This window comes from Diadema antillarum, unplaced genomic scaffold (assembly GCF_040938485.1).
Source record: "Diadema antillarum isolate AM-2024a unplaced genomic scaffold, OU_Dant_1.0 seq00000845_RagTag, whole genome shotgun sequence".
In the NCBI taxonomy this organism is placed as follows: domain Eukaryota; kingdom Metazoa; phylum Echinodermata; class Echinoidea; order Diadematoida; family Diadematidae; genus Diadema; species Diadema antillarum.
This window is the reverse complement of record NW_027271719.1, coordinates 439,350-465,138: the sequence shown is the minus strand read 5'-3', so window position 1 is coordinate 465,138 and position 25,789 is coordinate 439,350. Positions and strand designations below refer to the sequence as shown.

General features: G+C 39.0%; 1 protein-coding gene across 1 annotated transcript in view; it reads right to left on the bottom strand.

Moving 5' to 3' along the window:
- Nucleotides 1–1,037: 1,037 nt before the first annotated feature.
- LOC139740231 (carnitine O-palmitoyltransferase 1, liver isoform-like) overlaps nt 1,038–25,789 on the bottom strand; it is a 50,852-nt gene continuing 26,100 nt past the window's right edge. The window contains exons 4-19 of the mRNA XM_071650815.1: nt 25,273–25,444; nt 23,986–24,087; nt 22,824–23,039; nt 22,036–22,232; nt 20,756–20,866; nt 20,307–20,384; nt 19,108–19,231; nt 16,629–16,700; nt 11,236–11,366; nt 10,473–10,623; nt 9,486–9,650; nt 8,461–8,595; nt 7,453–7,605; nt 5,571–5,684; nt 4,481–4,573; nt 1,038–3,135 (exon numbers count right to left, since the gene is read on the bottom strand). Of these exons, the coding sequence (XP_071506916.1) occupies nt 3,061–3,135; nt 4,481–4,573; nt 5,571–5,684; nt 7,453–7,605; nt 8,461–8,595; nt 9,486–9,650; nt 10,473–10,623; nt 11,236–11,366; nt 16,629–16,700; nt 19,108–19,231; nt 20,307–20,384; nt 20,756–20,866; nt 22,036–22,232; nt 22,824–23,039; nt 23,986–24,087; nt 25,273–25,444 (2,089 nt within the window). The 3' untranslated portion in view covers nt 1,038–3,060. The remainder of the gene's footprint in view (nt 3,136–4,480; nt 4,574–5,570; nt 5,685–7,452; nt 7,606–8,460; nt 8,596–9,485; nt 9,651–10,472; nt 10,624–11,235; nt 11,367–16,628; nt 16,701–19,107; nt 19,232–20,306; nt 20,385–20,755; nt 20,867–22,035; nt 22,233–22,823; nt 23,040–23,985; nt 24,088–25,272; nt 25,445–25,789) is intronic.

Genomic DNA, 25,789 nt, shown 5'->3' with positions numbered 1-25,789 from the left:
CCAGCACTTTCTGATGTACTGTAAATGTGAATATTTTTGCTCGAGTAATCATTCATGCTGGGCTGGGTAAGATGAATTTTGCGTGTTTAAAATTCTGCAGAATCTACAAACATTTAAAAGTGGTACATATCAAAAGCAAAATGTTTGTGTGCTTTTATTTTCGCAGTAGCTTCTGGTTGCGCAAAACACAAACATTCCCACTTTAACAGAACATGTTCTGCTCCCTGTTTTTGTGTAAAATACACAAAATAGAGACCTCTCACATACTTTATTGTTCTTCTTCATAAAGATTGTCCTCATACATTACTCTTACATAACTGACACAAGAAGCTGGCCCTCAAGGCTTAGAGAAAGAGGGTAAACATTTAAGAAATGTCACTGACTCCTCGGATAATTCTCATGCTTGAGGTTTCTGGAGCAAATGAGAAAGGTCAAAACTACAAGCACTGTCCACATATTTATTTTTGCACAGACGCACAAATAATTTCCTGTTCGAGTGTTGTGGGTTTTTTTTTCCCCATTCATCCACATGTTTATTTTCGCACAGATGCAGAAACAATTTTCTGTTGTGTTTTTTTTTTTTTTCTCCTTTCGTTTTAGATATGCTGGAATAGCAAATTTCAAAATCAGCATGTGGATTTCAAAAGGCACAAAAATCTACAACAAATGATAACCATGCAGCACCACCATAACCATGGTGTTACACAGCAAATCAAATGAATTCTCATAGATGGAGAATAGGGAAGTGGGAAGAGCAGCAGCTCAAGCCCATGGGTTGGAATAATTGCACCTCTGAAATATGATAACATAAATTGTGTAGTAAAAAGTTTATAGTGTTGTCAGAGAGACATCCTTGATTTCAGACTTTCTTTTTTTCTCTGCAGCATTCTGCTCCTTCAGCCCGCATACTGCACTAAAAAACTGTACGAACATACTGCAGCATCCACGTAGACGTACCTCGAAAGCACAAACAAACAATCGTTACCATGTTTAAATCCCTGAATAGCCACCCTACTCCCTCTTAAACACACCAAAAAAAAAAACAGACAATGCAACAAATCAACAATCACAAAAACCCTGCACAAGGAATTGTACACCATGTGCAGGCATCCATTAAAGAAGAAGAAGAAGGAAAAAAAAAAGGATTTTCATTTCCATGTTAGCTACTGCACTGTATCCATGACTGCATACTCTCATGAAATAATTACAATAATCACACTGCATTCTCGGTTATGTACAAAGTTGTGCGTTTCATGACTTTCTGCTCACTCACGGAGAATGAACTTTTGCAGAATTATGTACAACGGGGGGAAAGTATTTGCAAACTAGAATAGATTTAGAACTCTTGCGTAAGGGGGAAACAGTTCCCGACACAATGTACAGCTTTTGTTGGGCGCAGGACATGATCAAAGACAGAGTACGTATTTCACTAGACACACTGGTGAATACACAGCCAGACAGGTCAATTCACTTCACCAGTCCAGATAATATATGCCCAAAAGGCGCGGTCAGTCTGGCAAAAGATCGAGAAGTTAAAGATCGCAATCTTTAAGATCATGAAGATTTGCCAGTGTGACTGCAAACTTCCCGCGAAACTTCTCGATCTGTATGCAGGCAGTGCCTCCGAAGCGCGACGCCATTGTCATGTACAGATGTGTTTTGTTACATAACAATCACTAGCCAATGGACGGCGCATTCTTGCTTGCGCATGTACTGATGGCCCAAACTTCGCGATTTTAAACTTCGCGATCTTTTGCCAGTCTGACCGCGCCTACAGTGAAAATTTAAGATCTCGAGGACAATTCCCTGTATCATGGTGTGACTTCTTCCCTGTATATAACTTTTGTTGAGACCAGTCAGCATGTTCTTACCCGACCTCTGACAGCAGACTTAATGGGGACTACTATCAGTAGTGAACACTAATCTATTCGTTACATTTTGGTTTCTTTTTGTTTGTTTGTTTGTCTGTTTTTAAAAACTCCTTTGTGGAGTTGGGCTGGAGAGCTGTTTTCAATCCTGTGTACTTTTATAGACAGACAGTCTTGGCTCTTTAGGCACATTTCACTTTACAAGTGTATGTGCACTTCGGTCATAGTTGGGCAACTGCCTCGAAGACCACATAGGGATACGAAGTTTGGCCAATCTACATAATTCGAATTTAATGTTTTTAATAAACACTGGTTGTAGGATACTACATATCTCCTCTTCAATCTAGTAGTTATAGCTACAAGACTGCACCCAATACTCATCAGTAATCAAGTCTTCTTCTTGTTTATATTATGTGATTTTATATAATTCATGAAGGAGCAAATTTTAAACCCCATAATTTGGGAAGACACTTCACGCAGTTGCCAACAGTCAGCTAATATTCAACATGCTAAAAGGCGACACAAGGCAGCAATGACGTAGTATTTCAACGAGATTTAACATAGGGAGTTTTTGATAGCCATACATTTTAGCTACTTAGGGAGTTTTTGATAGTCATACATGTTAGCTAATATAAATGCACACACAATTTCAGTGTCTACCACCTCAAAAATGAAACCAGAAGAAGAATCTACGACCTAAACACCTGCCATAAATAAATTCAGTTCACATTTATTGAAATAAATACATAGACGACATATCAACTTGTGATAATTTTCTTCCTCCTTTATCATTTTGGCCACATTTGCAAATATACTATCTACAATCTTTTTGGGTCTATGTACACAGCGCTATGTGGTGCTCGAATGTCTAATGTGTCAAGATGAATTTTGTTTCTTTGTTTGTTTTTAAAGTCTACATATAAGGAGAAGAGATGAATGTGAGATTACCAAATGAGCAAAATTTCTTTCATGATTCCTTGATCTGCAAGACTGGGTTGCTTTGGGTGCTCTTCTCATAAAAAAAAAAAATTAATGTCATCTGTCCCTATCAGAACACAATTAGTTTTTAGCATAGCAGACAGACAAGATTTTACTCTATCTCAAAATAGATAAAAAATATGCACTATGTCACTCATTTTGGTTCACGAATATGATGGCAAAATATGGTAACGAGCATGGCTTTCTTGAATGACTAGTCGTCTTTGTCGAAAAGCGCCAAGACGTCGCTGAGGGCTTTCTCGATGTTGTCACCGAATCTGTACGCATCCTGCAAGATACAAAAATGGAGAGGAAAGATTGCATTATCAGTGCTGCATTCTCAGATGTTTCATGAACATGCATGGCGTCACCACAGCGATAAATATCACTAGAGAACAGAAATTGCAAAATCCTGACCCAATGCATAGATTTTCAGTGTTATGCTGTCATACTGCTCAAGTTTACGACACTGTCGACTTTAGCTAAAAAAAGATGTCTTCATTCAGTTAAGCAGGACAATTTGACATTTGAGAGCTGTACAGCGGCCAAATACTTGAAAATTGTATCGGTAGAGAAATAAATTGGCATGCTCTTGTAAGAGCTTGCTAATTCAAGGCTAGAGTGCAATGAGCTTTTTTTTTTCATTTTCTGTTTGATTTTCAGCAAAGAAACTATTATCACTCTGAGAATCACTAGCTTGGAAGATGTTGCTTTCTTGTGGGTCTCTTATCAATATTCTATATTTATAAACCACTAATAATTGTAACAAAGAGGTAATGCTTTCCAATAACCCGATGAGTCAAGGAAATATGCATATGTATATCAGTGTCACATCACTACAGTAACCCAAAAGACTTTCCCTTCAAATTTCTCCTTCATCTTCTTGTGCTTAAGACTACAGCACCAATGAATATTCAGAACATTCAGCACTATAAAAAACACCATAGTGATACTATAAAACATGCACACTAGTAATAATGGGCATGGTATTTATGTGCCCAGCATGCAATGAATTGGAATAGTGGATTCATTTTTTTTTCTTTGATTTTCTACTGGACAAAGTGAAGAATTCAGTGAGGCTCAAACCCATCACAAACTGATTGGTAGGCAGTACCTCAACTGTATGTCTGTACTTGATGGAAATGCTGCAACGAACAGGGAACACCTGAGCAGATGCATTTGATTTTTGCCACATCTCCATGTGTAGTTTAAGCAATGTTGCTGCCCCTCTGCTAAGCATGCCAGGCAAAATTGGCTCTGGCTTTTGCCTGATAAAGACAATTTGATTTTGTTGAAACTATAGATATCATATACTGACTACAGCCCACAGGTCAGTGTCACGGAAGAGTTACAAATCATATTATGATGCAACAAGGTCAGAAACTATGACAACAACCAGTAAACAACCAATCAGCTGTAAGCATTTAAGTCGATGATGTAATATCTGCAATTATTTTGACGTGAGTAACTGCAAACAACTTTCTTAACCCATTGAGGACGGACTGATTTCGCTACAACACGCATTTCCCATAGACACCTAGCCAAGTATACTCAGGACTCGTCCTCAATGGGTTAATAACCCCCCCCCCCCCCCCCCCTTACAGACAACAACAGGATAGAGAACATAAGCTTACAGTGTGTGAAGAGCTCTTCTTGCAGGAGATGTGGAAGAAGATGAGGTTTTCTCCGGCGATGATGTACGACACTCCGTAGCCGTCGTCGGCAACCTGCAGGGAAAAGACAGAGCGACACTAAATGATTTACTAGCACGACATTGTTTCACCATTTACCCCAATTAGCAACTCTATCCATGTTTGTTCGTGTGTTTGTTTTTGCTTTTTTATATATCTTATGGACCTTGAAGGCCTGTAAGAAGTACTAAAGATGCAGTTCTGGTGGGAAATGTCCAAAATCAATTAGAGAAAGGGGCAATCCATTTTCCTCAGCAATATGTCAGGCACTGGGTTCTCCACAATATGTGAGAATGGTAACAAATAAATGTAAAAGAGATTCTAATAGGAATGTTTGTTCCTTATTCCAAGGATGTCCAATGTCAAGTTATTGCTTTTTGAATAGGAGGACAAACAACTGACTTCAAAAACACCCCATCAGCAATTTTTAGAGAAATTGTAACATACAATGTACACCATAATGCTGTGTTCATTGGACAATAAAAGGTATTGTATGTAGTTTTGGTCGAGACCTATCTTCAGGTTTCTAACTTCTTTTGGTGAGATAATGAGAATCTTCTTATGAAATATGAAAGTGGATGTAATGGAAAGAGGAATTCAATGTTTAAGATAATCATATGAGCACAGACATATCGATATGATATGACCATTAAAAAAAACACTAGGTACAGTTATTGACTCTTTCCCTAACAGACTTGAAAGCTATCCCTGATAACATCTGGACTACGTTACTGTTAAAATCATATAGTTAGCATCTGCTTTGACTTGAAAGAATGGTAAAAAACAAATGAAACAAGCAAACTTTGTTTTCTCATTTAAGGCATTGTTTATTTTGTAAATATCATGCATCTTGTCTTCACAACTTATTGTGTGATTATATTTATTTTGATATATTTAGAATATAAATATTGCTTTTTTAGCATGATATGTTTTGTACACTCATATTCTTTGTTGAAAATGACAATGAAAATGAATAAATGGAGTGAAATGAAATTAAATGTTTTGACAGGATGACTGAAACGGATTTGCCTACCGGTCCGAATCCTCCGCCAGCAGACAGGCATTCGGGGTTCTTGTTGACATCGACCCGGCCGGTCTGGGAGGGCGGGGTCTGGCTGGAAGAGAGGAGCCATGGCTCGCTGAGAACCTGAAGGAGAGATGAGAAAAAAAACGCAAGGTGTGAGCGGCAAAAATCAGTAACATCTTACATGCTACAACTGCATAGCGAAATGTAATGTGCCGAGGTTAGATTAGACATTTTCCTGTTTTCCCCCCTTCGTATTTCAGTCTTGTTTGTTCCAGTCCTCGTCCTGGTGAACATAAAGCTATCAGACGCTGTTCTCACAGTGTCTGGTCAGGCTAGACTATCAATATTTTCTATTGCTGCACACTATGGATGGCCTCCAAGTTTTGTTATACAAATGATGCACAGGATAGAGTGCGTTAGTGTAGGCGTATAGTGCACTCGAGGGTATTTACAATTGTGAAACATGCACGAGGTGAAGCCGAGTGCATGTTGCACTACATTGTAAATACCCGAGAGTGAGCTACGCCTCCACTAACGCCACGAAATAATCCTGTGCATCATTTGTTTTATAAAATGGGTCGAAAATTCGAAAACTAACAGCATTTGTCAGCGTTTTTCACGTACCTTTGTGGGTCAAGACGTCCGAGGATGTTCGTCCCAAACATTTACGCACGTCGCACTCGGAAATCCCGCACATGTAAGTACTGTACGTATAAGCGTATACGTACGCCACATGATTGTTGTGCACAAGAAAGGCCGGCTGGCAGCCCGAACGAGAAGTTGTTTACAGGATTGACAGTGCGTATGGTAGCGCGCGACGCACTTGTAACAACTGATTAAGTGCGCACTGCTAGTGTAAACATTGTGACGTCAGTGACTTTACGCTTTTGCAAGGCCGTGCATGATAGTAAAAATTAATGCACGCACACGTGACTCATTTCAGCGCTTCCAATTGGCTACATTCTTGAACCCATTTTATAATATGGTCTATCACATGCCGTCGTGTTTTGTTGCCTTCACCCCGTTTTATTACAGCATACAAGGTTTCTCATTAGCACCGGGACTGTCGTAGCAAATTTCTTGACAGTTTGAAATTCTGACACGGCATCCACGGCAATCACGGCCTGTCACGTTTCCCTATCCCGTCTCACCGCATTGTTTCACGTCCATCCCGTTTTGTTCACGATGGCCTGAAACGCAATTACTGTGGCTGTAATTCTTGAGTTACACTGGACTGTATACCAAACATGTCACAAAATCACATTGCCTCACATGAGAAAGATATGGCAACTAAAAAAGAAGTGAAGCTTTTATGCTTAGCTGACTTCAGTAGTGCCAATTAAGTTGAACACCTTTTTGTATGTCCTCATTTTATACCTGGTAAGAATATATCCAGACATTTTGGAAAAAAAAAATCACAAAACCCATACAGACATTACAAATTTAGATTGGCTAAAGGCCAGTCATATAATTGAGACAAGACAGAATCTACAAGGAACAGCCGAATTCTCTTCAAGACAAGCATTCCCATTTTTATAATCTTTTTCACTTTAACATACTTTGTAAATGTATTCTCCTCTAGAAGTGCCTTGCTCACTAGTGATGGCTAGACTGAAATTAAATTTTGACACTATTTTGTCTTAATTTGTTATATCATCATCATTGCTTTTTTTAAACATCATACAAGCTAGTATGATCAAGTCTGTGTTATGTGTTTGTGTGTGTGCAAGTGTGCTGGTCTGTTTGTGTGTGAGTTTGTGTGTGTGTGTGTGTGTGTGTGTGTGTGCGTGTGTTTGTACAAAATCAATCAGAAGGGCTATTACAAGGCAGCCACTGCTTTACTGCAGGGAGCAAATGACTCGAGCTCCCTCCTGAGAAGTGCACATACCTTGCTGAGGAAGGGTGAGTCAAGGTTGAGGTACTTGGAGACCACGTAGAGGCAGAAGAGGTGCCTGTCCACTCCCTTGCCGCACATAGCATCACGGTAACCGGCCACGTGTGCGCCCACGGCCTGTCTGAATTTGGCCAGTCTCTCCGCTTTCTGCCATGTCATAAAAGAGCAAAATAAAGGTGAGAATTAGTCATGAAATTCTGTCTTATTTTGAGATACACAGTTGCCTGTGAATCTTTCTTTTCTTTCTTCCTCTGTCTTTCTGTCTGTCTGTCTGTCTGTCTCTAAAATCCATAGAATCTGACCTCTGTTAGACACATAGTTCCATTTACATTCAAGTGACCATAAAGTTTTGAAAAAAATGCACCAAATGTTTCCTGGCTGTCGCCATCATCTTACGAGACTGATTTTATCATCTCACTTCCTCTTACTCTCACTGATGGTGTCATTTGCATTGCTTTCTCCACACCTTTCAGTATCACTGCTTTATTTGTCTTTGTTGACCAGAATATATACAGTGCACTCCCGTTATAACGAACACGGTTATAACGAAATTCAGTTACAACGAAGTAAAAATTCAGGCTGCAACATTATTCGTTTCATGTTTTTCATTGCTTATTTGTTCAGTTGTAATGAAATTTTGATATGACGAAAGAAAACTGCCAGTCCTAAGGACTTCAATACAATGGAGGACTACTATATAAATATGTGGGAGCGCTGAGGTATAGTGGATACAATTCCAGACTTCCATTCGGAGGACCCTCAGGTTACTTAGAGGTCTTAAATCCTCAAGCAAAACATGATATGGTGCATAGATTTAGGATGGTTCATGTCATGAATTTCCAAATATCTGCTATTTTATTTGACTGATTATGAGCAGAAAAGTACATAGACAATATAATACTTAGCAGCTTGAAGGCAAGATTCAAAGTTTTTGATGAAAAACTAGAAACAAAAAGAGAAAACAATTGAGGGGCAAAAAATCCGGGGTGCATAAAATCTCACCGTGCTGTTGGGATCGTCCATTGCCCGCGCAAAGTCACACGATTCCACAGTGCATGACCTGACGGTCTCTGTGCGTCCTTCGCGATACAGTCTGGTCATTGATGACTCATAGGTCAGGCAGAATTTCTTGGCATCCTATAAAACCGTACACAGGAGGAAGGGAAAAAAAAAAGGTATTGCAGACATGAGAAGAATACAATAAACGGTATCCACATTTCTGTTTGCTGGTACACATCATGTACCACAAACAGAGCAAATTGTATATCTACATTCTTGAAAAACACACTACAAACAAGGCAGCACCTGCTAAGATGTGATTCATGTGCTTTGCACTTGCCAAAGGCCTAAAAGATACAGTACAGACAACGCATGCCAACTAGATTTCAAGAACTACAGTGTATTCAGTAAGGACAAGTGAATATAGGGAGTTTTGTCATGTATACACAAATCAGTGGATGTATCTTTCAGGTGAAAATGTGCAAATTGTAATTCATTCACCTGCTTTGTATTCAGTGTGAATCTATGGTTAAAACCAAAGCCTTATCCAATTTAACATCACTTCTTGTTCACTAGGTAGGAAAGGTCCGATAGGTGTCTTGTCATTTAGAAAAAAAATATTATGTTTACAACTTGGACATAAACTACAGTTGTATTTAGTTGTTGCTGAGTGGGAAAAGGACAAACTTTCTGGTTGCCAAGGAAAATCTTTTGCTCTTGGGTTGTGCATATGATTTGTAATCTCCCTTATTGGAATGCATTAATTGACTTTCCTCATTACATGCTGTAATACTGGAAATTTTTGAGTATTTTGTATTTGATCTCTTTGATTCTGCAGAATAAAAAATCAAACAAAATTCATTTACCCGACTAAGAGAGATAAATTACTCGTGCAAAAATGTCCATGTATACAGAAGTCCTCTATGAAAAAAACCCTGAATTAATCCACATACATATACAGTAACAGTGAATCGAGGTTGAACGATTCTGATGCCCTCCTGCTTCAAAAAGGATGCCTGTAAACTCACCCTGTAGTAAGCTAGCTGCATAGCAAGCTGGATGAATGCGTCGGGACTGACTCTGCACTTCTTCATGGGGCCCTTGCCAAACTTGTTGTGGACTCGGACATGAATCTGGACATCGTCCACCAGTTTCTTGGCCACCTGGTAGCTGTTGTCGATGATGTCGCTTAGCTGGGTAGGATAGAATGAAGAGAACAAAATGTGAACATTGCATTAAAGGCAACACCATTGATTCCTCATGAGGTACTAACACAGAGGGTACTCATATCAATGTGATTGCAATCCCTCTGCACGTACATGTGACTGGCCACGTGGTTCCAGCATTTCCTGGACTTTGGTTTACTCTAAATTTTCAATGTTAGCAGTATGGAACTTTTGTCGTTCATGATGGTAAATAAGCAACTCCAGGGGTCCGTTGCATAAAACTTACCATTGAATTTCAATGGTATCTACCGTCAAAATTAGGCATCACAGCCAATCAGCATCAAGGATTATAAAATTCACCGCTAATTTGAAGACTTACCGCTAGAAAGAAACGGTAAGTCCAGCGGTAAGGGTTTTATGCAACAGGGCCCAGGAAATAACACAAGTCATTTGGTGCCAGTAGTTTACTACAAGCTCTGAAATATTAATTCAAGGATAACCCAAGATGTTTTGGTCAGGTCAAGAGATATGGATGCATACTGAAGGTGAAATAATAGTCTTAACTTTCATACTGTGTGGTGCGATACGAATCATCTTTACTGACATACACTGATGGAGAGACTGGCCTATTGTATAAGTTTTGTATGAAAACAACAATCTTCCTCTAATCTTCCCTGAGCTTTAACACAGGAAACTTCATGAATGTACAACTTAGCACACTGAAGACCTTGACTTAGATGTTTAACTGTCACCCACTCAAAGAGGTACTATGAGTGATACGTAATGACACTCAGTGTTTCAAGTCATACCAGAGTGATCCCTTAGGACAACTATGACCCTACACTGTACCTCACTAGGGATCTCCCACTCCAACCTCTGAGGGGGCTTGAGGACCCTGGATGACTCCCCCTTGGTATGGCCGTCTGGAGTGTACCCCATGACCAGCATGTCCTCCACAATGGCATCCTCAAAGGCATGTGAGTAGATCGGGGCATCCGCACTTTTTTGGGGAAAGGGAAAGGGGGCCATGAGGAAAACAGAATGTATATGAGAAACTTGTCTTTATGTATTTATGGGCACCACGCTTTACACACAAATTTAGGGATTGAACAAGACATTGTCCTGCACTGCAAGGGAAAGTCTAGAACATAGTCAAAGTGTGGAAGATATGACAAAGGTAAGTTCAGTTATTTGGCAGAGGAGAGTCTTTTAAAAAAAACATTATTTTTTAGTTTCTTCCTATATGAATTCTTAATCTAAATTGCAATTTTAGCTCCAATATAATTTTGGGCTCTCTCTCTAAATCTCGTAATAGTAACAAATGTCATTTGAAAGTGTCATATCGTTTGGAAGTTGCCACAGCAATTGGATAGAGATAAAATCTCACAAAGTGATATCTGTAAGTGGTACAACTTTACTTTTGAATACTGTTTTGTGAACAACAGATGTAATGTTGATACGTCCCTTGATAATATCTGTGCAGTATCAGTGGGAGTCTACAAGATCTACCGAGGTGTTGCTGCTAATGAACTTTGAACCAGCGACCTTATGGAAGTGTGCAGATGGTTCCCCACGGAACCACATGGCCTCCCCACACTCGTCAGGTACTCACAGCGAGTGCTCGGCATTCACACCCATGTGTCCGTTCTTGAAGATGATGAGGTTGAAGCACTTGTCAAACCACCTGTCGCATACGTTGCCGTGGAGGAGGGAAGCAGCGTACCTATCCAATCGGCCATCAGCCTTGTCCTGGTAATGATAAAAGAGTTTGCTTACAAATATAATTCCGAACTCACACTCAAATCTATACACCTCATAGAATGTGTTAGTCTGATATTGTTGCAGGAGAGATGCTCAGTAGTGCAATATTAGTTTGAAAAGGTGGGCAGCTGAAAAATAGAGAATGATATTTGGCAAGTTTCAACAGTGCACAGAAATTAGGGACATAACGTTTCATCATTTCTTGAAGCAAATGACACTTCACAGCACTGTTAGCCAGCAGGAATTAAATCTTAAGACTTTGACCTTTGGACAATTATCATCTTAAAAAAGTATTCCAATTACTAGAGTATCATGTGCATGCTAAATAATTAGATACATCTGCATAAAATGTACTACATGCAAAGGTAACCACCATATGAGTATATACAAAGCATTTGAATATTCTCAAATATGACATCTAAATCTAACAAAAATACACCACAAAGGTTTACTTGCATACTTTCATCAAATTTTAGGCAAAAAAAAAACAATAAACAATGCATTGAAAACACAAAAATAACTAGACAGACTTGTAGAACCATATGAATAGAAGAACTGCTGTTTTTGCTGTGATTTACAACAAAATATTAGAAAACAAACAAACAAACAAACAAACCTGCAAAACAAACAAACATACATTTGAGTGAAAGGTATTTCAATAGAGAGTCCAGACTTTCATGCAATATGGTATTTGTAACATCAGTCTTTGGTAGGAATTGATTTTCCTTATGCCAATTTACCTTGCTTCTGAAAAAAAAAAATAGTTATGGTCTAATTTGCAAAATGAGATAAATTTCTGTGAATTTGAAGAAAAAGGAGACCCATAACTAAATCCTTTAATATCAAAAGCAGAGGCCTAGAAGATCTCAAAATTCTTCGACCAACCTCTATCTACAGCATTTCTGTTTTTCCATACTAGTAATCCCTACTTTCTGAATTTCATATGCCGCTTAAAGGGATACTACAGTATTGGTGGAGATGAGAATTGGGCTTTTAACTTTTTGCGAGATACCAAGAAAACACTTATGATATAGTACAGAGCATACCATTTTAAGAGGAATTCAGAGTTTATTTGATGAAAATCAGGTTTGGAATGACTGAAACATCCAAAAACAAAGTAAAACAAAGCGATCGTAATAAAGTGTGGGTCCCACACTTTATTAGAATCGCTCTTTTTTTGCATATCTCAGCCATTTCAAAACCAATTTTCATCAAATAAACGTTGAATTCCTTATAGAATTACATGCTCTTTCATATTTCATAAGAGGTTTCTCATTATATCACCAAAAATGTTAGAAACCTGAAATTAGGTCTCAACCAAAACTGTACGATCCCTTTAAAAGAGAATGATTTCATGCCATGCACTGGTACAGAAATGATGAAGTATCTACATACATTGTATTAATCCTCCTAAATTCACTAGCATTCATCTACTGTCGGCACAGCCATGCCATGATAATGATGTGTTGTGCAGCACCAGCAAGCATGTCCCATTGCTAACTTGTTAAGTTTTTCTTTTCCTTCCTTCTTGAATATGAGAGTATGATGATAGGCAATACAACAAAAATTCTAAAAGTGGCCATTTTGTGGTCTGGTTTCGAGATTTCGTCAGAGCCTACAGAGTGTCAGGCATTTTTTTTTTCTCTCTATGCATGTTATGTGTCAGCGGAGAGGAGACTACAACTATATGATGAAACAGACTTGCAAACACATTGTGAGTTAAATATTAGAAGCAAGACACCAATAATGGCTTGTTCTTTAAAAGAAAGAAAAACAACAAAGAAACAATGACAGAAAAGATCACAAAGAAATGAATAAATGCACTTTTTGAAGAAGCAAAGCGCAATAGATAACATTTAAAACAAAGCATTTGATTGAATTTTTTTTGCACGTACACAAGGACATTACAACAAGACAATTCCCCAAATTCCACGCAAAATCTATAGCTACAGCTGTAGGAGCAACATAAGCGCAATTGAGAAATTTTATGCGAGTGTTACAAAGTCTGTTCCGATTTGGAAGAAATGAGCATATCAACTACATAGCTAGAAACAAAATTACACAGCTAAAAAGAAGACAAAACAACTGGAAGGTGACTTGCAGATACCTTTGATATGCAGGATTGATTCCACAGAATTATAATAATAAAAAAAAAATCACATAAAGTGAAGTCAAGTGGACATACAAGTATTGCATAATGTACATATGTAAGCCGTCATACTGGAGGGGAATACCAGATAGGTAATCTATGGGTCCCTTATAAAAAGAAAGAAAGAAAGAAAAAAGGTCACGTGGGACTATGTCAAAATCTTATCCAGTTCACTGTCAAGGAATTTTCTAAACATTACAGAACAACAATCATACACTTCACAAACAGACGTGTGCACTCAGGCTCAATATACAGTGTGCATACAAATTCCTACACTTGCGCGAAGTACGGTTATGCATATAACTATTAGAGGCATACTACGGCAAAACACACTCTCATGCATTTCGAATTCAATGTATCTCTCGTCGGCACCAAGGGTCAGAGAGTAGTAAAGCTTTTAGCAATACGCACATTCCCAAAAAGAATACTTCTTCTTCTTCTTTTATATTTCTGTTCATCAGTTCATCCTGGATCGTGATTCAGATACACGTAACAATCTATAAAGCTGGTCTGACGGAACATTACATTACAAATCTCAATTTTCAGGGGGAAAACTTTTAGACTTAAACTGAAATGCTGTGTCTAACTGCTTATGAGTACCAGAAGATTATTTTAGAATTGCCTCCGTTCCACTTCTAGAAAATGGTTCGTTAGATTGATACAGCTAATTCAAGCCTTTAAAGGACACAACAGAACAAAAAGAAATTGCCCTGACCGCCACTTCATTGAAGCATTTGCTATGGGTTCCTTACATTTCTCAAGCTTTGCATAATTAGTCATTTGAGGGTGTTGTTTATCCCTAAAAGGATTTTGTGTGTGTGTTCCTTTTTTATTTTAATCAAACAGGATCCAAAGTAATACATAGGCGCACACGAACTTTATGCAAAAAGACTATGAAAATAATACAAAAAGATCATAGACTTCTGATGGGAAACCAAAAGAACAAAAATACTGTAAAACATGATATATTCGCGGCATGAAATTTTCGCGAATTGGAGCTGACAGCCTTTTTCGCTGCATGAAATTTTCGCGAAGTGCCACTGGCGTTCAATGCATATAGTGTAAACAAGAACTTTCGCGTGCATTTTAATTTCGCGAATCTTGGCGCTCGCGAAATTCGCGAAATTAAAGTGCACGCGAAAATTCCTCGTTTTACAGTAATGATGTATGAAAGTCAACTCTGCGACTACCTCCCTGCAAAGACCTCTAAATCTGAGCCCATGTTGATGAACCCGTCTACAAAGATGACTAAATCTGTGTCCATGTCAATGAACCTGACTGCAAAGATGACTAAATCTGTGCTCATGTCAATGAACCTGTCTACAAAGACCACTAAATCTGTACCCATGTCCATGAACCTGACTATAAAGACCACTTAATCTGTGTCCATGTCAATGAACCTGACTATAAAGACCACTAAATCTGCGTCCATGTCAATGAACCTGTCTACAAAGACCTCTAAATCTGTACCCATGTCCATGAACCTGACTATAAAGACCACTTAATCTGCGTCCATGTCAATGAACCTGTCTACAAAGACCTCTAAATCTGTACCCATGTCCATGAACCTGTCTATAAAGACCACTTAATCTGTGTCCATGTCCATGAACCTGACAACAAAGGCCACCTGTCCAAGATGACTGCTTATTTTTTTGTCTTCCTTTGGTGGCAGGTACAGATGACTTAAAGTTTGAGGTATCTGGTACATGATTGCAGCAGAAAATGTGCAAATAAAATTTCTCCCATCTAGTGTAGCATTTGGCAAGCCATTAACATAACACACCATGGTAAATACTCTGTTATGAACAGGTGATGATAGCAAGCTAATTATGTACTCTTAAAAAAAAAAAAAGTACATACAGTGCCCAGATATTAATTTTTGGTTTCTTTTGCCACAGGAACAGCCACAGCCAAAAATAGATGAATAAAGAAGAAACATTTGAAATTCAAACGCAAACAAAATGCAATATGAAAACAGCTCAACAATTTCACCAAACTGCATTAACAGCTATTGGTATACAGACTATATCAAACCAGATAAAACACTATAATATATAAACACACGGAATAATAATGAACTTGCATGATAGCTTGCAAACAATTTTGAAATACAAAAATTGTCATAGACTTACGTGAACATGTGGGAGGAAGAGTAAAGGGCAATGGATGTATTATTAATACCTGGTATAAACTCTTACAACTTTTCTTTTTTGACGGTCCAAGATGTAGAAAGGCATTTCTTAAATCGTAGGATTACAATAAACATGATGTATGCTGAGTGCAGTGTACAACAAGCATCCAGGAGAGTGAGAGAACTTAAAGAAACCAAATAATTGTGACTTTTTGCAACTACCTGTTTGCCTATTTGCTGCTTGCCTCATCCATAAACAAAATACATTTAAATCAGAGGACAAGATTGCATTTTCAAGCATTTAGTAAGATCAAGTATTTAGAGACGGTATACCATTAAATCTATTGGTGAAGATTATGGAGATACCCATGTTGTATGTGATATAAAGAGTGCTACAAATTCTTCTCAGCTCACTGAAAAAAATGCAATGTTTTTATTTCCTCCTCCTCATCACTGCCCCCTCCCTGAGCCCCCACCCCCCACCCCCCCAAAAAAAACTACAAAAGATGTCGTATACAAGCATTGAGGACAGTGTCGTCTCAGACAGCACCAACAAGAATTTTTTTATTACCATTGTTATTACTTATTCATAATCTGCTTTAGGTACACACATACATAATATGAACAACATAAAAGAAAGTCAGAACTTTCATGATTTTTTTCTTTAAAGTTATCCCTGGTTGTAAATCACAAATGATACACTCAGAAATACACACTGCAAGGTTAACAGGTTATTCCAGAATTAACACAAATTCACACCACTAAAACACCGAGACTCATGTATGCCATTCCGACAGGCTTCAACCGTAACTCCCTCCTTCAAATCATTGTATACGTACGACGTAGAAACAACAACACACACAATGTATGACATGCCAATGACGCCGTAATGTTACGAACGTCAAGAACGTGCCCATTTTGAGGAAAAAACACACACGAGGCATATCATTGACGACAACTTTACCTTTGTTGCAAACGGGTCTCCCTTGTACCATGCGGGTACCTTCTGATGCTTGAGGAACTCTCGCAGCGGCTCCTTCAGAGTCAACGAATGACCACAGAGGGAGCCATATCAAAATGAGTGGGGAGGATGAGTAGAAGATGAGTCAAGGCACGGTGAAGAGAGAAGATTAGATTGAGAGTGATTACCACGTGAGAAATTATGTGGGTTAATTGAGCGTAAACCCCTGAAAACAAAGCGGACATGGAAGTATGATTATATAAAACATTTTGCCTTCAGAGATTCACCGCTTTGATATGGAATGGAATGCAAAGCGGTACAACTATATCTCTACTAGGCCTTAAAATCTTGGTTTCTGTGACAATCTGAGGGAGCACTGAATCTTTATCAATTTGAGCATGCTCACTCTTCTCTAGAAACTCGGTGAATGAGAATATTCTGCAGAAAATTAGTTTTTACTTGATGCCGATGATTATTTTCCAAATGCACACTGTGGGAAAGAATAACTTGATGATTACGGTTATGATGTACTTAATTATACTCACCATTCTATATGTACAGCATATGAGGAACACATAGTCAACAAAAGCAAAACTGATTAAAAAAACAGAAGCTTATTGTGTTTTCATTTGTGGCTAAATGATAGACTGGTTTACTAAAATATTCAAGCTTGATGCTTAAACATCTTTAATGGGAAGGACAGTTCTTAACATATACAAAATCTTGTTCAAGCCTTGCCAAAACATAGCAATGACTGAGGCATGGAAACCGAATTTCAAGTATTAAAGTGCATAAAGAATACAAAAGTGCATAGAATAATTTGTTACAAGGTCCTCAGCGAGACATATCCATTAATTTGAATACATTAGTAAACCAGTCTACAATTTAAAAAAAAGAAGAAGAAAATAAAAAATAAGCTACCAAGGCATACCTACAGGACATTTCACTTTGACCACATACACCAATGCAATGTGTAATGCAGGTCTGATCCAACAGACACAACACTTCAAGTGATTGTGAAACAAATCAAGTTTGATACACCAGTAAATCTCCCCCAACTATCAAGTGAGAGATTTCATTGTTTAAAGAAAACAGAGAAATCAAAATAAAATATAAGAAGTGACACACATACATGCCATGTATACAACACACAAAAACAAAAACAAAGAAGAACAGAAAGAAAGGGAATACTGCACACTGAGTTATGATTGTAACATAGACCACAAAGCTAATGACTCTGAAAAACACAAACAAACAAACATTTCATGTAAGAGGTGCTTGGTAGTACCAAAAGTATGCTTTCATGGCAAGTGATAAACACTACATACTGACCAAGGACTGGACATACATTTCTCTTGTGGTCATCAGGTGGACACATACTTCCACATCTACTCTGAGAGCTGTGTATATGAATAAATGTTTTCACTGTTGTATTTTGTTTTGTTTTGCCTTGTTTTGGTCTCCCCCCCCCCCGAAGATACATGTACATCACCAGAAGGGAAGTCTGGGGAAGGAAATGGGGTAGGTGGACGTGATTTCCCTAGCCATTTTCATATGTCTTGCTCATATTTTCTCATCTGATGTGTGCCTCCAAATATAGGAAACTGAAACTGAAAAAAAAAACTGACTACACTTATCTGTGCCATTTCTATCTCTATAGAAAATATGTTTGGGAATGCACTGTACATTTAACTTTTTATGTGCTATGCTCCCAAGCTCAACTTATTTGATAAAGTGGCAAGTTAACATCATGGATTTATGATTCACGCGAGTAGATTGTTGTTTCCTTTTCAGTGATATGCTTTGCAGGGTACGTACTACGTGGTCAGTATACCAGCTGGCAATCTTCATACCCAGAGGATTTATGCACACTTGTGGTGGTGCTTCAATCGTGATCATTGGCAAATTTGTCAGCATGTTAACATTCCCTGATGTTACCAAATAGACAGTACGTGGCATACAGTGTAGTTACTTCAAAGCCCTAGCAGTCCACCAGGAGTGGGGGGGGGGGGGGGGGGCAAGGTCAACAATATCAGTGTTAAAATTAGACAGATTTTGTCACTGTGTGGACAAGCTTCCCCATAGCAATTGTTTATCTATTTGTTAAACCCACTGAAGACGAGTCCCAAGTATACTTGGGCAGGTGTCTATGGGAAATGCATGTTGCAGCAATATCAGCCCGTCCTCAACGGGTTAATGTGTACAGCTCTTGGGATACCAGTCAAGAATAGGAAATGAATGCCCAGTCCTAGTCAGCAATGTAGGAAAAAGAGGTTAAATCCCCTCTGCCCAAAGCGCACCAAAGAGCTACGTTTTGAGAATTTCATTTGAGCGAGAAGCTTGCCGTCTGTCCGCGTGGTCTTGAGAGATCGTACGGAAACAAGAGGCATATGACAAGATATTGCAATGGAGTAATAATAAAAAGATATATAAGAGGAACCAAAGAATGAGAGGAAGAGATGCCTCGCCTCTGATCACTTACGATGTCATATTCATGTTCCTCTTCATCCAGGACGACAACAAAGGCGGCTGTTTCTATGGCAGCAAGGGATGTCTTATTGATGCCCGTTGTGAAGAAGCGCTGGCGTGCTGCAGCCCATGGAATTCTGCGCAAAGCAAATGTTATAATGTAATCATGATCAGTGAAATTGCTGGTAATCAACTCTTTTTCTTAATCATCTACCTACTGTAAAAGTTGATATTTTCGCGCGACTAATTTTTCGCGCTTGGCCGTGTCAGAAGACTTTCGCATGTTTTTAATTCCGCGGAATCAAGACATCAAGTACTGGAACATATGGCATCCCAAAATATTCGCGTGCTTTTATTTTCACGCTAGCTTCTTGTTGCGCGAAATACGCGAAAATTTCAACACCGCGAAAATTTCCACTTTTACAGTATGTCACAGTTATCAGTCATTTCCACTGATTCATTTCAAATTACTCAGCAAAGGGGTGGGGTGGGGGAAATCAAAGAATGGATGTCAAAATAAAAACAGTGGACACACAATGCCACATCTGTGCCACAAACAAAAACAAGAGAGGATTTTAAAGAAATATAGAGTATTCGCTGATGATTTGTCAACTATAAGAGAGACAGAGAACAGTTCACAGGTTGACAGGAAAAATGTTTTATCTGCAACACAGTTGGCACAATGACAATAGCTATTCCTTAATCATTCTCATATCAACTCACATCAACAATTTCTTCTATCAAGATCATGTCTTCTACAGCAATCATTACTTTTTTCATAACCTAACACTACCAGCAATAATACCACAATCATCATAATAATCATCACTATCTATTACTCCAAGTTTATTACTAGCATCATCATAATCACAGCCATCATTACTATCATCTTAACCATCACCAACACCATCCCCCCAACACCACCATCACCACCACCACCACCACCATCACAATCATCACCATCACTATCACTATCATCGCCATCGTCAGCATCATAATCACAATCACCACCGTCATCACAATCATCAAGCACCATCACCAATACACTGTATCATCATCGTCACCATCATCATCACCCAACAACCCAACAACCCCCACCACCACCATCATCATCATCATCATCATAGTTATCATCGTCATCATCATCATTGTCATCATCATCATCATCATCATCATCATCATCATCATCATCATCATCATCATTAACTCTACCTTTCTCCAGCTGTCAGCGAGGCAAGTCTCTTCTCTTTGGTGGCTTCTGATGTGTCATCCAGGATCTGCTGGTATTGCCTTTTGGAGGAAAGTTGAAAAATCAGATAATACTAGAAGACGACAACAAGCGAAAACCATCAACTGAGTGGCTTCTTTTCAATGTTATTGTCACATGCTGATAATTGATTGGCAATGAATAGCTATTATATGTCAGTCCATCTATGGGCTCAGATATCCCTGAAAAGTAATGAAAGTTAGCTTGAGAGGGGCGAATAACAAAGCAAATCCACATGAGATTACAAATCAAATCAAGAAGCAGACTTAATTTCAAAACAAAACAAAACAAAACAAAAATAATTTCAAAAAAGTGGTAGAGAAAAGGGAGCAGAGTAGAACTGTAAACAGTGAAAACTGTTGCAGCTGAAAGTCCCCTGGAAGTCGACACTTACTTTTCAAGTTCACATGGCTGAATCATGCTGCCATTGGATTGGATGATGATCTTGTAAAAGCGCCCTCTAGACATGGCCACGATGTGGTTGCTTGTTGCATGGTGAACCAGTCTAGAACCAAACAGAACACATTGGCATATCACTATAATGCTCCGTCAGAGTTGAGTCAAATTTTACATAATTGTATATCTTTCAAGAGAGGGTTAGTTTTGGTTTAGATGGGGATTTAGGTTTTAACTGTTTGTGAGATGATTAGGAACCGCTTTTATGAAATATTACAGAGCATACCATTCTAAGAGGAATCACGAGTTTATTTGATGAAAATCAGTTTTGAAATGGCTGAGATATCCTAAAACAAAGAGGTCCTAAAAAAAGGTGGGACCCCCTTTTACTAGGATCACTTTGTTTTACTTTGTTTTTATATTTCAGCCATTTCAAAACTAACCCATCAAATAAACATTCAACTCCTCTTAGAATGGTATGCTTGTTAATATTTCATAAAAGTGGTATCTAATTATCTCACAAAAATGTAAAGCCTGAATCCCCATCTCAACCAAAACCATGCCATCCCTTTAACCTCTCACACCCCACACACAAAGAAGAAAAGAAGTTTAATAGCACTGTCAAAATATCTCAAATTGGCAAGTGAAACATTTGTGCAGAAAATCAGCTTTCCACATCAAGTTGCTTTGACTGGTTTTCCTTTATTCAAGAATTCCCAAATCAGACACTTGTTGTACAAGTGAATTATATCACCACTTTGGAGTCTCAATTAATATCTCTTCAGCAAGATATGATTGTTACTAACAGATGTGTTAAGCATGCAGTATTTTCCAGGTAATAAACTATAAGTCAGTGCCATATGGTTAATATAACAAACAAAGCATGATGAGTCCATTATTTTCCAGTTTGAAGTATCTGTAGAAATCTTGTGTCTGAAAAAAAAAAATCACCAGGGCAATAATACTGATTTTGTTAAAAAGTTTATTCTGTCAACCCAACTGGGAACAGACGGTGGCAAGACAAATTACACTTTTAAATGGCAGTGAGCACTTTTGGGTGTTCAGAGACATTTTTGTGATAGTTAGATCTGAGTCTGGTATGCAAAGTTATTCATTTGGCATGTTGTCATTAATAATGAAATGACAGGAATGCTAGAATATCAATAGTACTGCTACATATCACAATAGATGAAGTTTACTGCCATGGTGTCTGAGGCAAAGCATGTAATAGTTAGTGAGGGGGAAGAAGGATGGGGTAATTAACCCGACTACACCCACTTGTCGGTTTCCAGTCCAGGGATGCGGGTGGTGTTGAAGACTCTCTCGTACTGCTGGGAGCACAGCGGCACGGCTCTCTGCACCATGATGGGCTTGATCAACTCGTGGTCAATCTTCTTGCGGAACTTGAGCAGCGCCACCGTCACATTGGCTGCGCGGGCTGCCTGGTAGAAGGTTGGCTTGAGGGCAATGCCATCCTGGGAAGAGAAAGAGGAAGAGGGGATGGCTGGTGTTCACATGCATTGAGTCGTAAAGCATCATCTAGATGTGATGTGCTTGCTGGCATTTTGCAAGAGACACATGGCTGCATTTTAAACCTAATCAGGCCGGGCTTTTTTGGCTATGCTAAATCCAGGGGGAGGCAGACTCCCCCCCCCCCCCCCCCCAACAATTTCAGGGTTAAGAATATGGACATTCTTCATAAGCCTTTGAATCTCAAAAATATTGTGCCACTTCAGTGAATCAGATGGACAGAGTTGGAAATACAGTGACAAAGGTTCCACAATTTTGAAAAATGAGAATGTGCTACAAGTGTATTAAAATGTCTGCACACGCTCTAATGAGTTGTTGTTTAATGCACTGATGAACCCAGTATGGCATGAGATAATGTTTCTTGAAGGCCTGTAAACAATAAAATATTATTGACTCTTATACTCAAAAGATTACAAAAATACTCATTCAATGATGTAGATGACTGCATTTATCACACATCTATCCTCTAAAGATCTGAATAGAAATTCCCTCTAAAACAACACACGTCCAGTCGGAACTGAGCAAAATGTCCTCACCATGCCATAGTAGTTGCTGTTGACCATGATGGGAGAGCGCCCTCGCAGGTAGACATACTCTTCCCACCAGTCGCTGACGTAGTTGGTCGACCACAGCCACTTGAGCTGGAGGTAGCGCTGCAGGCGGTGACCGATGGTGCTCTCAAACTCCTTTGCGAGTCTCTCCATGTCGGCATACTTTTCTGGCGGAAGGTAGCCCTTTACCGACCTCAAGTACTGAAGGAAAAAAACAACAACAACAGAGAAGCATGACTTCTTTGTCCAGCTTGGACTAGACAATAGCAAATATTTGTGCTGAGATAAAATGTATCTAGTACTACGAACCACGTGATACCCAAAGATTACAAATCACAGTAACAAAGCATGTGTGCTTCTACCATGGTAGGATGACATTGCAAATACCATACCATGACAAATTGTTCTCCTGATACAAATCCTGGCTAAGAATTAGTTTGTCAAATATAGAATGTTCAACTTTCATCAACAATTTCCTGTAAACATATAGAGATAACATCTTCTTTTCATATGGCACAATGTGCCCTGTTGATACCATTTGCTGACTATTGCTAGTCACCGGAGGCAAACCATGAAGGCTTGGCATCATTCGCCCATTTTCCTTGTTCTGGTAGGTAGATGGACCACTTTACTGGGCAGGCACCTTGCTCTTTGTGATGAATGAATGAAGTGGGTTCTTTTACACGTGTGAGTCGTGAGTAAACTCACAAATGGACCTCCATCTAATGTCCTATCAGAGGGACAAAGTGTTTTTGCCTCTCCCAAAAGAGGACGGTGTGATTTCTCACAACATGGCTCAGCTAGACTCGGGACTCAAGCCTGGGTCATTTGGATTGGGAGGCAGACGTGCTACTGACTGAGCCAAATCACCGCCCTTTACAGAAAAGACATGTTACTCTGACAGAATGGCATGATTTTTTTGTTTTTTAGTTGTTGAAACCATGTAATTAAAAACCAAGGGGAGTATCACTAGTTTGTTGAGTGTGCATCGCTTTATGGAAGAGATTTGTCTGGTTAATTTTCTAATTCTTTAATATAACCTACATACACACAATCATTTCTTGTACATCACATTTCAACTTTGTCAATTCTGGTGACCAGTTCACCGTCAACCAAGGTCATCTTGATGCTGGACACACTCACTCACCCTTCTCATGGTATCCTCCAGCTTTGGTAGGGGCAGGTTGGGCAGAGATGCCTGGTAGCTGTAGAGGCTTGGGTGCCTAGCACAGAATACCCTCAGTAGCATCTGGTGGGGGGGGGGGGGGGGGGAGATAAATGAATCAGAGTGACAATGATTAGCTGTCTCGCTTCCCTTGTTAGTATCATTACTCTTCCCGTTCATTTGATTGCTTTACCTGATCTATCAATCGCAGCAAGACCCTTTTTAACCCTTTGATTACTTTACCAGATCAACCGGTTTCAGTGACGCTCTTTCTTTCCTATCATTTCCTCACCTGGTCTACGACACAACATTGAAGTTCACACCGCTTCAGCGTGTCAAGTCCAGGAAACCACATTTCAGTGGTTTGTCGGGATATCCTTGTTCGAATGCAGAAGTTTCAAAAGCCTCTCAAATATCAAAACATTTACACATGTAATCAATCTATAAAATGGCTACATATATGCACACATTGTAAGAATAATTTCCTGTCCTCTTCCCTTGTAAACAAAGCACATTTGTGTGATTTTTTTTCCTAAATTTTGTGGAGACTCAATGAATATAACCAGCTCTATTCTAAATAATCTCTCGCCATTACAAGACATGCAGCAAATTCAGACTTGCCAATCCACTAATGACAAGATGATGATATCTGCAGCAAATATCTCTGGATTTGATGGGTTGAACAGAATATACTCACATCACGGACAGGGAGTACTGTTCGACTACCAACAACCACAAATTATACGAAACTACAATGAGAGTTACTACAACTAATACCACCACTACAACAAATACTACTACTTCCACTTCAACTTACTACAACAACCATCATGCCCAACACATCATCTACCATTTATAGCAACTTGTGGCACTACAGCACCTACTGCTGCTCAGTGGTGCTGCTTCATGTACTACTACTACTACTACTGCTACTTCTACAACCACTACTTCTACTACTACTACTACTACTATTACTACTGCTGCTGCTACATACTACGAATACATGTACTACTACTACTGCTACTTCTACAACCACTACTTCTACTACTACTACTACTATTACTACTGCTGCTGCTGCTACTACTACTATGAACACATGTACTACTACTACTAAGTACCACTACTACTACTATTACTACTACTACTACTACTACTACTACTACTACTACTACTACTACTACTACTACTACTACTACTACTATTACTACTACTATTAGTACTTCTGCTACTGCCATATAGGGGATGGGGACATTCAGAACAAAGACTCACCAGCCAAAGCTTCGTCCTTAACCTCATCTTGCCGTGCTCCTCGTACATGAATCCGCGGTAGGAGAGCAGCAGCTTCAGCGTGTACCGCAGCGCGTAGATGATGGCCAGCCACAGGAGCGTGACGAAGATCAGGACGGCCAGGTAGCGGGTGGTGAATCCGCCGAGGAGGCTCCTAGGATCGACGGAACAAGTGATAGAGGAGAGAGTAAATGCAGAGAACTCCCTGTATGATTAACAGGAGTTTCACTGTATGATTACAGTGAAACTCCTGTTAAAAGGGAGTAAAAATTCATGTCCCAAAACTATTATCTAGATATATCTTTGTATATTTTATTGTTTGGCTATAACAAAATTTCAATATAAAGGAAGAATACTGCCTGTCCTGAAAACCTTGCAAATAATTGGAGTCACCTGTACAGAGATGGGAGAGGCACAATTGTGCAGAACATTAGAACATCAGCTGTTGATGACAATTTTGTTGTTTCTGTCACATCAATTCAATTCAATTGACTACTGT